General features: G+C 39.6%; 1 protein-coding gene across 3 annotated transcripts in view; it reads left to right on the top strand.

Moving 5' to 3' along the window:
* Nucleotides 1-12,513, top strand: part of LOC123504138 — a 264,226-nt gene that overhangs the window by 225,168 nt on the left and 26,545 nt on the right. For 2 of the 3 annotated variants that reach the window (XM_045254465.1, XM_045254463.1), the window contains 3 exons: nucleotides 2,263-2,398; nucleotides 6,886-7,019; nucleotides 12,367-12,387. In XM_045254465.1, the coding sequence (XP_045110400.1) occupies nucleotides 2,263-2,398; nucleotides 6,886-7,019; nucleotides 12,367-12,387 (291 nt within the window). The remainder of the gene's footprint in view (nucleotides 1-2,262; nucleotides 2,399-6,885; nucleotides 7,020-12,366; nucleotides 12,388-12,513) is intronic. The other variant, XM_045254466.1, reaches the window with a different exon arrangement.

Below are 12,513 nucleotides of genomic sequence, written 5' to 3' on the forward strand. Positions count from 1 at the left end.
GTTCATTTCGCTCATATACCATTTCTTTGTCTCATGTTTAGATCTGCTTTTGTCTATGAAACAATTCGAACAAGTCAGAACTTCTTTCCTGGCTAGAAGAAGCAAGGCCAGGTGAGGAGGTGAGAGAGGTGGCGCTGTAAGGTAATGGGGGAGGTAATTGGCTATAGGGAGTCTCTGGGAGTTATATTGTTCCTTCATTCATAAACGAGACTATAAGGGGAAGTGTGTGTGTGTGTGTGTGTGTGTGTGTGTGTGTGTGTGTGTGTGTGTGTGTGTGTGTGTGTGTGTGTGTGTGTGTGTGTGTGTGTGTGTGTGTGTGTGTGTGACAGGAGTTCGACTGTACAGGAAGAAATGAATTTTTTTTTGTAGTGACAAGATTAATCCACCACTACCACTACCATTACTACTACTACTACTACTACTACTACTATTACCACCACCAACACCACCACCACCGCTACTACTACTACTACTACTACTACTGGGAGAACAATAACATGACCACGATCAACAACAACAACAAGAACAACAACAACAAATACTACTACTACTACTACTGCTACTATTTGTGAGAAATATAACATCACCACCAACATCAACAACAACAACTACTACCACTATTACTTTTACTACTACCGCTATTAATAAAACGACTGGGAAGACAACAACAACAACTTCAACAACAACAATTGCTACCACTATCACTGTGACAAAAACAACAACTGCAACAACAACAACAAAAACCACTACTACTACAACTACTACTTTTACTACTATTATTGTTGCTGTTTCTGTAGTTGGTGACAGAGACATGATGGCAAGGCACGTCTCAGCCACATAATGTAATAGGCTTACATGATGTTCACCAGTCGTGTTAATGGAATGAATTTATTATGTCTTTCCTTTCATGTAATGCGTAAACAGATTGATACATTATAAACTTACTAATGTGTGTGTGTGTGTGTGTGTGTTTCTATCTGTCTTACACTAAATTACGTGAATAATGATGCCAAGTACACACTGGATATACGAACATACACATGCAAAAAATATATTTAAAGCAAAGCGACGTCCAAAAGAAGAAAAAATAAAAAATCAAAGAATATTATTAAAGGAAACCTGAAACATATAGCAATAAGGTGCCAGATTAAAAAGATTAGTCCACCATAGCACATCACCGTACGAAGACTGAGTAAATACGGCAAGCAAATTAAAATTCCCCGTAAAGAGACGCAGTAGAGCGAGTGAAGAGTGAATATGGATATTAATCTGCAGCATTAAGGGATTAAATCTGATAAAAGTGCACATGTCAAAGCGAACTGAGAGAGAGAGAGAGAGAGAGAGAGAGAGAGAGAGAGAGAGAGAGAGAGAGAGAGAGAGAGAGAGAGAGAGAGAGAGAGAGAGAGAGAGAGAGAGAGAGAGAGAGAGAGAGAGAGAGAGAGGAGAGGCAGGGTGCTGTACCTACATTAAGCCATCTCATCTCCACGCTGTCGGAAATGAGTTTATCTGCCTCATTAACACCAGCCAAGAGGAAAAGGTCGCTACCTCCACTACCTGACACATCTCTCTCTCTCTCTCTCTCTCTCTCTCTCTCTCTCTCTCTCAGATACTTTAGTTTCTCTATATTTCCTTTCTCTGTCTCCTACGAATACATATATACACTTTCATGAGAACTTTGAAACCTAAGTAACTGTGTGTAAAGATATAACAGAGCCTAACTGAGACCAGGCACACACCACACACCAGGGACAACAAGGTCACAACCTGAGCTAATCTGTGTGTGTGTGTGTCCTCTGTGTGTGTGTGTGTGTGTGTGTGTGTGTGTGTGTGTGTGTGTGTGTGTGTGTGTGTGTGTGTGTGTGTGTGTGTGTGTGTGTGTTTTGTACTAAGTCATTGTTTACCTGTTCTGTACTAATTAGGTTTGGTCAAGTTTTCTAGTCAGCACTAACGCAAGTAAAAGAATCTAACTGAACTATTCTAAATAACTTACCCTAATGAAAAGGAAACTGAATGCAGCCAAGTGTAATCTAACCTAACCAAAACTAACCTAACCACACCCAAACTGAAATAACATGAAAAGTTAACCAAACCTGACGTAACTAGACCAAACTTCACTTAACCCAAGCAAATATAATACCAGATAACCTAACCTATCCTTGTAACCTAAATTAACTAACCCTAACCAAAGCTGACACCAAACCACACGTCAGGTATAATTCAAACCGCGACGCTCACTTACACGTATTCTCTTGTCCGTCACAGGTGCACCGGTCCAACACGAGGCGCGTCCTGCTTAAGAGCCTCACCTTCAACTCCACGGGGGTGTACAAGTGCGAGGTGTCCGCTGACTCGCCCCACTTTCACACCTACGAGAAGAGCGGCAGTATGGTGGTCGTGGGTAGGTTGGATTTCTTGTTTCTTCTCTGTATTCCTTAAGTGTCTTGCTCCGTTTTCTTTTTGTTTATCCTTTGTATTCGTTAAGTTTTGTAGCGTCGTGTTGTTTTGGTTTTTCTTTATGTTCTTTAGTGTTTGCTTGCTTCTTCTTTGTGTTTCTTAGTAAGTACGTGTCTGACTTCTTGTTTCTTCTTTGTATTCCTTTATGTATGACTGCTTGTTTTCTCTTTGTGTTCCTTAGTACGTGTTATCAATGCTTCGTTCTACTTTCTGTTCCTTTCTCACTTCTTGATTTTTCTTGATGCTTTTTAATACGTATTTCACTCCTTGTTTATTCTTTCTTACGATTCCACTTTTATAATTTCTGATGGGACCGGTGCCTTGTCCTTCACTTCCTCCATTCCACACACATGCACGCACGCACGCACTCACGCACGCACACACACACACACACACCTCATCACTTAGGATCAATTTATCATCTTTCTATGCGTCTCTCTCTCTCTCTCTCTCTCTCTCTCTCTCTCTCTCTCACACATGGGTAGTTTCCTGCGTCCAGTTTCAACATCTCATCTTGTGAATTGAATGAATCTTATCAAGTCCAAGCATTCAACGTTCATCCATACTGTGCTGTGTTGTGTTGTAACGCTCTCCTCCTCCTCCTCCTCCTCCTCCTCCTCCTCCTCCTCCTCCTCCTCCTCCTCTTCTTCTTCCTCCTCCTCCTCCTCACTTTCCTCTTCTTCCTAATCCTCCTCCTTCTCCTTCATCTCCTGCTGCTCCTCCTTCTCTTCATCAATCACATCGTCTTCGCTGTGCTCACCTTTAAGTATTTCTATTGATCTTACTCATATGCATTTTACTATACAGTATAAGTATTTTTCCATGCTCTTATTTTTTGCTCTTGTTCTTGTTCTTCTTGTCTTTTCTCTATTTACTCCCAACTCGGTGCTGTCATAGAGACTTACAACAATCATAATGAAAAGAAGTTAAGATCAAAGGAAAAAAAATAAATATTTTCTAGTCAATATCTGTTTTTTCCACCAAGTCTTCCGTGTTATGGAAATTTATGTTTTCGAGGGTAAACGCATTGAAGGAGTTCATAAATTGCGAAAGAGGGTCAGACCACTACCGGAAATTTCTCTTGAAGTAATGAAGAGGACAAGATGCTAGGTGGAGGTATTTTATTTCCTCTTTACTTGTAGACTAAACTCAATTTTACTTCAAAGACACGAATATTGTTTACCTTCAGAGTCTATTAATGCTGGCAACAGAGACCTTGTCACTTATGAACCCACGTAAAACCCCGGTAGCCATCAAGACGCTGCCCGCAATCGTGTTATCTAGTAAGTTAAAATCAATCAATATAAAATGCTGGTAACTGAACGCTGGATAACAGACAGACCTTAGTTTACAGGATGGCAAGGGCGTGGACGGAGTTTTGAAGAGCTACTGAAACTGTAGGTGTGTTGCTAAGTTAAACCCCTCACCTAACCTCCTTCTACCTACTCTTTGCAAGGTGAACAGGGACTCCATTGTGGACAGACAAATTGTTTCCAAACTAAGATAGGCTGATAAAAAGAACAGACGTGGTGTGTCTTTATTATCATTTCAAGAGCTAGAGAGAGTGTGTATTAATTCTTGTCTGGTATATTTAAGGATATTTTTAATGATATACAGATGTCTGCCATGTTTCACACCTCGCAAGTGAGAAAAATCCATAACCAGAGGCAGGACATGAAATAAGTCCCGTAAATCTTTTGAGTGTTGAATGGAGGACAATTAAAAGGATACATGAATTTAGAGCAACACGTGCTTATGTAAGAGTACAGCTTCATGTTGAAAGAAAACACAGTGGTATGAACAAAAATACTAAGTTCAAATTACTTGCATTTATTTTTTCCGACTTTCAAAATCAAGAAGTATAACAAATTGACCATACATAATAATTTGCTATGAGAACGTAAATATTTATAGGTACCTTATGTTGTATTTATAGTATTAGGTCTGTTATCACAACACGATTCTATATCTTTCAATTTCCTCCCCAAAAAAAAATTATGTAGGCCTGAATACCAACATATATTTGCTATAAGACCACGAACATTTACACACACTTGGAGTTGTATTCGTAATATTTCTTTTATCAATCCAATACCATCACAATCACCAACAGTAATTGATAAAACACGGTACAAAAGAATACAGAGCATATGAAGACAAAGCGGAGTAAACCAAACTAATGTCGTAATGTCATTCCTCAGTAGATTTAAACCTGATCCCTGAAAATCATCTTGAGGGGAAAAGTAGCGCCTGTACCAGTGAGAAGCGGGCTGGGGGATGGGAGAGGTGGGGTCACTCTCCACACTCATCCCAGGAGGAGCGCACCGTATATGTACATTTGAGAAAAAAAAAAAAAAAAAAAAAAAAACAATTTCACAGTCGGGGGAAGTAAACACCAGCTGCTAGGAAAATGACTTTTTTTTTGCAGCTTCCCCTTGCCCTCCCCCTCTTCTCCCTTAATAAGATAAAAAAAAAAAAAAAAATTCAGCTCTCCTTTTTACAACAAAAGCAGTTTGATACTGTAATGAAACAACGTAAAAGAAAAAAAAAAAAAAACATTACTAAGAGCGACTCCTTATCTAGACAACCTATTTGAAACGTGGTGCCGAACATGTATAGATAACTGACCACTTATAGAAAGATATCATCACTATTTTCTTTTTATTCTTTTGCATCTAGTTTGCTGGCACTACAAATATGAGATACCTCCGGAAAGAAAGATAAGAACAATGAGTGACATCAATCAATCAATAACCGTTGCATCGTAGAATAATGACGCTTGAATCCCAGTATGAGCGAAGGGGTCAACAGATGTAAGGCAAAAATGACGATGCTCCCACACCGTAATAGGAGATAATATTTCTTAATACCCTGTGACCTGTCAACATGTGACCTAGTTAGCAGTCCGGTAGACTGAGATTTTTTCCTATCCCAGAGAAACAACAGCGTTACATAAGTTACGGGGTTTGTCAGCGAGATCTGTGGTCCCTGATGCCTCGACCTAGCGATACCCAAAGGTATCAAAGCGTTATTTCTAGAGAGGAGATAAACTGTGTGACTGATTAAGCGAGGGTAATGTAGAAGCTTGGGTGGAGAGGGAGGAATTAAAACTGGCAAAAAATAACTGTTATCTTGAGGCTTGAGTGGATTTGGGAGCTAGAGGACGAAATGTAGATCGACTTGAGGTTTGGATCATCTTGAGGCTTGGGTAAAATCGAGAGTGAGAGGAGGAAGGATGGGTAGTTATGAAGCTTGCATCGAGTGAGAATGAGAAAATACCTTGTTGCATTTCATCAACTTATCTATATTTGTGTTATAGGAGTGATACCGCCTTTGCCTTTGATAATTAAACAAAGAGTTAAGCAGTATATGGGGCACTTATCAAATCCAAGAGAAGGTTAAGGTTCCTAACGTTTATTTTTGTTAAGCATCAATTCTTAGTGGTTGCTTCACTCTATTCTTCTGTTGTTCAGTGGTCCCCCTCCTAAAATGCTTCGTCGTCATTTGTCGAGTACTTATAATAGGTTCTAGTGGTTGTTAAGATTTTGAATACTTTCCATGATTTTGTGACACTGTCATGAATTCTCTACACATTCATGAGATTCAGTATAATCGTGCCAAAAGATTATTGAGAGTGTAAAACTCTTCAATATAAGAGCCGATGTGAACATTAGGAAAGTGATTTAAAATGTTCCCAAGTAAAGGCACTAATTATATATCACTTTACGTGTATATTAATCTCTCATTTTCTTCACAAAAGGATTTATCTTGCTTACATAAATTATGTTTTTCTTTCGCATTTAATATCAACACTGCAGTGGTTGTTTTATCATTTCCTTTCGTTTTTATACATTTCCTGTTCTTTTGCCTTGCAAGACTTAAGCAAATTTTATTTTATATTTAAGTATGACGAACCAAATTGCAACAGCATTTACCTTATAGTTCATGTTCCTAGTTTTAACCCTTAACCGTTTCCTCGATTAACTACCAAATATTTATTTCCAGTTCTATTCGTGTATTTCTAATTACATTTTGTTTCTTTATTCTTCTTCTACTGACTAACACTTAACACTTCCTGACAGCTAAGAAAGTGATTATTTCCTACAATATATTTTAATTCCAATTAAATCAATTCACGTCCTAACATGCATTACTATCTGCTGTATATTACAGGAGTTTTTATCTTTTCGCTTTTGACTAAATTAGCGTCTCCTACCAACCAAATGAATGCAAGTCTTTTTTCATTACTTATTTCTATTTTTCCTCTAAGAACTATCAATTCATCATCTGTTTTATACACGCATCAAAATCCATGCAGAAGTTTCGTTTCTAATTTTCTCCTCCATATACTATCAACGTTCTATACATCAGCACAGTATTTATTCCTTTAATCTTTCTAACTCTGGTCGCTCTCCTACTTCATCCCCGCAGAGTTGCCGCAACAAGGGCCCGTGATCCAGGGCATGAAGAGCCACTACCGAGTTGGGGACACCGCGAGGCTCAATTGCACCTCAGCCAAGAGCAAACCAGCGGCGGAGCTTGCATGGTATATCAACGAAGAGAAGGTATGTCTGTACTGCCTGTGTGTGTGTGTGTGTGTGTGTGTGTGTGTGTGTGTGTGTGTGTGTGTGTGTGTGTGTGTGTGTGTGTGTGTGTGTGTGTGTGTGTGCTACTTCCTCGGTTAGGTTTGTCATTTTGTTGGTATTGTTATTGTTTTTGTTGTCAGTGTGGTTGTCAGTTTTATTATTGTTATTGATATTATTACTATTATTATTATTATTATTATTATTATTATTATTATTATTATTATTATCATTATTATTATTATTATTTTTATCATTATTAATATTGTGAGGACATTGTGAGCAGTGTGGAAAGTGGTAAAGGAAACGAATCTGTATTACTCGTACTATTCGGTTCCTAGTCCATGTTTCCTCTACTGCCTTACACATCATCACCATCATCATCATCATCATCATCCATCACCATAATCTCTCTAAAAAGAAAGATAGTCACACAATAAAGAAGAAAAGTAAAGGATGTAGGGAGTAAATTTTCTTGATACTACAGCAAGGTGTAAGTCCTCTACCGTCAAACTGCGGCAACCGAAGTAGAACCCTTGAAAAAAACAAGAGGGAAACTGACATAACATACAGAAGATACAAGTGAGTAAGTCGCCCAACACGACCACAATCCCACACGATCAAACACAAATAAGAGCAACGCAAGGAAAGGCAATGTAGGAATGTTCTCACCTTTATCTTTATACCTGCCTTGTGTTCCGCCCACACCTGCGCTAACATTACATCACGCTTAGCCTTTGGTTCTTAATCCCTGGACACGTCGTATGGATGGAGTGACGGTGACGGGTGAAAGTGAGAGGAGGTGACGGGTGAGTGATGGGTGATGAAAATATAGTAATGATGTTGGGTGATGTGTGAAAGTCTAGGGTGATGGGTGGTGGTGATAGGTGAACATAATGGTTGATGTCTGGTGTTGGTGAGGAATGGGTGATGATGGAGGGTAAAAAGGTGGCGATGTCAAGTGATAGATGAAGATAAACACCAGAGGATTATGGGAAGTTGTGAATATTACGGAGACACACAGAAAGATAAACGGGAGGTGTGCATTACACGATACGTAATATGAAAGAGAGTAGGGATAAAAAAAATAAATAAATAAATAAGGATACCGTGAATTTCAAGAGTAGACATTTTAATGATAAACAAAGACGAGCAGATAAACAGAAAGAGAATTACCAGACAGGAAGTTAGATAGAACTGCAAAGATTGGAAAAGCTTAATGTAGGAAAATGCTTTAGAGAGAGAGAGAGAGAGAGAGAGAGAGAGAGAGAGAGAGAGAGAGAGAGAGAGAGAGAGAGAGAGAGAGAGAGAGAGAGAGAGAGAGAGAGAGAGAGAGAGAGAGAGAGAGAGGAAGTTGATATCAAATGCAGTTTATACGGCAAAAAAACGATGCAAGGTAAAAATATTTTTCATAACACACACACACACACACACACACACACACACACACACACACACACACAAAGAAGAAGCAGCTGCATTACAACATATCGGGCATCAGGCGTGCTTTATGTATCTTCTTCACCACTAAATAATGGTATCGATGCGCGCCGCGATGGACAATGCTGCTGGAGAAACATTATTTTCCTCTATCTGCTCGAGAATTGTTGATTGTTTCGCCTTCCTCTTCTTCCTCCACCTCCTCTTCCTCCTCCTCCTCCCACCTACCGCTTTCCCTCACTTCTACCCCGTCCCGTCTCCATCCTCTTATCCCCACGCTCCTTGTCCCCACCACCCCCCAGTCCCGCCACCTGCTCACCCCTGGCCACACCTTGCTTGCTCCTCGCGCTGCTCACCTCAATAATTCAGTTGGTGGACCCCGTTAATGTGACGCGGTGAAGGGGCTCAGGTGAGCAAAGGTGAAGGTGCAACGTTGTAAGGGTCGCGGACACTCGGCGGCAAGACCAGAAGAAAACGGGGTGGCGGTGGCGGCAATGGTATGGGAGGCTAAAGTATTGTGGCGTGTTCTTGGTAAATGGTGCTGTTGCTCTTCTCATTATCTTCGTTATCATTAACTGGTTTGGTCATACTTAAGCAACCACGTCGCTGATTTTGTTTATCCAAGGGTCACTTCTCTCATTAAATTTTGTATGCTTATTTATATAATGGGGAAAAAACAAACAAAACCATAAGGTGAGGTAGGATAAGAGAATAAAGAGTGGAAATATGAATAAATAAAACAGAGAAGTAAAGGAATCTCAAAGAAAAGAATGGAAAGCTAAGACCCAGAGAGAGAGAGAGAGAGAGAGAGAGAGAGAGAGAGAGAGAGAGAGAGAGAGAGAGAGAGACTTGAATTGATACAGCATGCACGTTTGTCTCTATTTGTGCCTTTTTCTCTGTGCCGCGGCGTGTCAATTCTCTTAACCTTTCCCGTGTACTGCTACAGGAAAGTTCGTAGAAGGCTGAAGGACAAGGCAGAGGGAGGCAGACTTACACACTGGACGGAGGGAGCACGGGGAAGAAGAATGTGTTGTGAAATGCAGAAGGTTAATGCTCTGACAATAATTGCGTGGGGTTTAAAACGAACAGTGGAAGGAGAGAAATACAAACAAAATGACTGAAAAAAAGACTGCATTATCTTTCAGTGTAAGCTTATATGGTGAACAAAAGAAAATAAAGCTGATAAATCGACAAGTGACGAAAGACAATGAAAGAAATAAAGTACATATTTGGATAACGATAATCACAAAGTCAATAGTGCTGATAATCGAGAGAGAGAGAGAGAGAGAGAGAGAGAGAGAGAGAGAGAGAGAGAGAGAGAGAGAGAGAGAGAGAGAGAGAGAGAGAGAGAGAGAGAGAGAGAGAGAGAGAGAGAGAGAGAGAGAGACCATGTATGTATGTATGTTATGTATCTCAACAACTAAGACAAACATTATTGAATACTGAGCGAAACAAACAAGAAAGGAAAAGGGAAGTCAAGCGAACCAACCGGGCGAAAACAAGCGATGAAGGAAGGGATGTATTAATTGAATAAAAGGGTAGATGCAAGAGAGAGAGAGAGAGAGAGAGAGAGAGAGAGAGAGAGAGAGAGAGAGAGAGAGAGAGAGAGAGAGAGAGAGAGAGAGAGAGAGAGAGAGAGAGAGAGAGAGAGAGAGAGAGAGAGAGAGAGAGAGAGAGTAGACTGACAGGTAAACAAGCTAAAGAACACACAAAAAAAGACCGGAATACAAACATATTGAAAAAAAATAAAGAAAATGACAAAACTACAAGCTGAAGAGAGAGAGAGAGAGAGAGAGAGAGAGAGAGAGAGAGAGAGAGAGAGAGAGCTACTATAGACCAGTGTAAGAGCAGCATTCATACATACGCCTCTGTATTCCCTGCTGTCCCCGCCGGTGTGACCCTACGTATATGTAATTAACTCAGGTGGTGGTGGTTATACTCGTCAGGTTCATTATTCAGCAGATACCTAAAGCATCTGAAGGGGAGCTACCTGCACCGGTATTGATTCCTGGGCTACGTACGTATGTCATTTCACTTCACTCAGCTAAGGTTAATTCTTTTTAACGCGTCTCAGAATAACAATAAAAAGTTAAAAAGAAGAATGCTATCCAAAAAAGTACCTTGATATATTCAGTGAAGATGTGAGAAATATATATAAGGAATAAGGATTGCAAAAATACTTAGAGGCCGCCGTGGTACAGTGGAACCATGCGTACTTTGGGGTCCAAGGGGTCTCCAAGCGCACGGGTTCGAATCCTGTCCACGGTCCGAGTGTAGGTTGGGCTTCCTCACTCTGGGCAACGGTTTCCTAGCGGGTGGGCTTTGAGATAGGAGGTACCCCAAAAAGTATCCCCTTTAGCTCATAAAATCCTGTGAAAAGCCCACATGGTATAAAAAAAGAAAAGAAAAAGAGTAGAGGTTTAAAAAGAGTAGGTGAGCCTTAAGAATGGTAATTGTTATAGAAATCCATGTTTTATATGCAGGGATATAACGTGTCTATTGCAGTTTTATTGGTGTAAGACGTAAAAAGTTAAAAAGAAAAAAAATAGAGGCTGGATGGATTGAAGGTGACGAGTTTCAGAGTTCGCAGGTAAAGGTGAAAAAAAAAAGGAGAGAAAGAATGATAAACTTTGGCATTACGAAACTGAACTGAAAAAAAAAATAAAACCGTCAGATTTCACTGCATACTCGCTAAGTAATCTAGGTGAGTCTGTTCATATATTTCTTTCTGCAACGAACATAAATAACTCTCCTGATTGGTTTTAATATTCAGTAAAAATAGCTTTCTGTACAGTGCTTATTACGTAGAAAAGAACACTTGTCACTTTCCTGGAGCATATAAAAGAAGACAGAGAAAAATTAACCTTAGCAGATGATTGAACTTTATAAAAAAAAAAAATAATAAAGGATTCGTGGAGGTTTTGAGATGAATTGTGTATACTTAGCAGTGTATGCTGAAAGAGAGAGAGAGAGAGAGAGAGAGAGAGAGAGAGAGAGAGAGAGAGAGAGAGAGAGAGAGAGAGTTGACTTCCACCAGTAGGAGTTTTCTCTCACTTTCCTTGCTCACTTTATTCTCTTGTTATGTCTCGTTTTCTCACCCTCTTTTGTAAGTTATCTCTCTCTCTCTCTCTCTCTCTCTCTCTCTCTCTCTCTCTTTTATTCCATTTCCCTGTTTTATTTTGCTTCTCTTAACTTTCCTTTAGTGTCTCCCTCTTCTCTTTCTTTCCTGTCGTTGTTCCGTCCTTGGTAATTATGCCTTATTCGTAATTATTCACCATTTTTTCTTTACGTTCCCTCTGCATTTCTTCCTCACTATTGCAATTATCTTATATTCTCTTAAACATTTTATTCTTCAACTTTCTCTCTTCTCTCGTCTTGCACACCCTGTTATCTTTTTTTTCGTCTGTCTCTCGCTCTCTTTCTCTTTCGCAGTCCCATTTTGCTCTTATATCTACACCATTACCTTTCTACACTCTGTTTGTCATTCTCTTTCCCTCCTTCCTTCCCTTATTCTGTCATTCTCTTGCATTTATATCAAATTCATTTTCTCTCCAGTCACATCCCTTCCTCTCCTCGCCTTCCTTACCTGTTCTCTTTTCTCTCCCCCTGTGTCCTTCCCTTCCTCCCCTCTCTCCATTTCTTTTATACTTCATATTTAATAAAACGTGAAGTGTGCATCTTTACTCTTCTCGACTCAAGAAATAGAGGGAGCGTTTTGTACATGATCTAAGGTGAAATATATACATGAGACGTATGACAGTCATTAAAATAAAAACTAAAACGTGTCACATCTATAGTACGTAGTTAGGTAGGCCATTATCATTTACGTGTTATTGGCAGGTATAAATAAAATGTATTGAAACCACTAGAAAATCATTATATTTCACAGGTATATCAAAACAGTACGAAGGTAGGTAGTGCTAAGAACTTTTTTTTGTAAACATCAAACTTTCTCCATATAAATGTTACCTCACCAATATACCACATGTGAAATTTCCCTCAAAGTAATTCCCCTCCCCCCCCAGGAAATAAGGGT

Source organism: Portunus trituberculatus, chromosome 15 (assembly GCF_017591435.1).
Source record: "Portunus trituberculatus isolate SZX2019 chromosome 15, ASM1759143v1, whole genome shotgun sequence".
NCBI lineage: Eukaryota > Metazoa > Arthropoda > Malacostraca > Decapoda > Portunidae > Portunus > Portunus trituberculatus.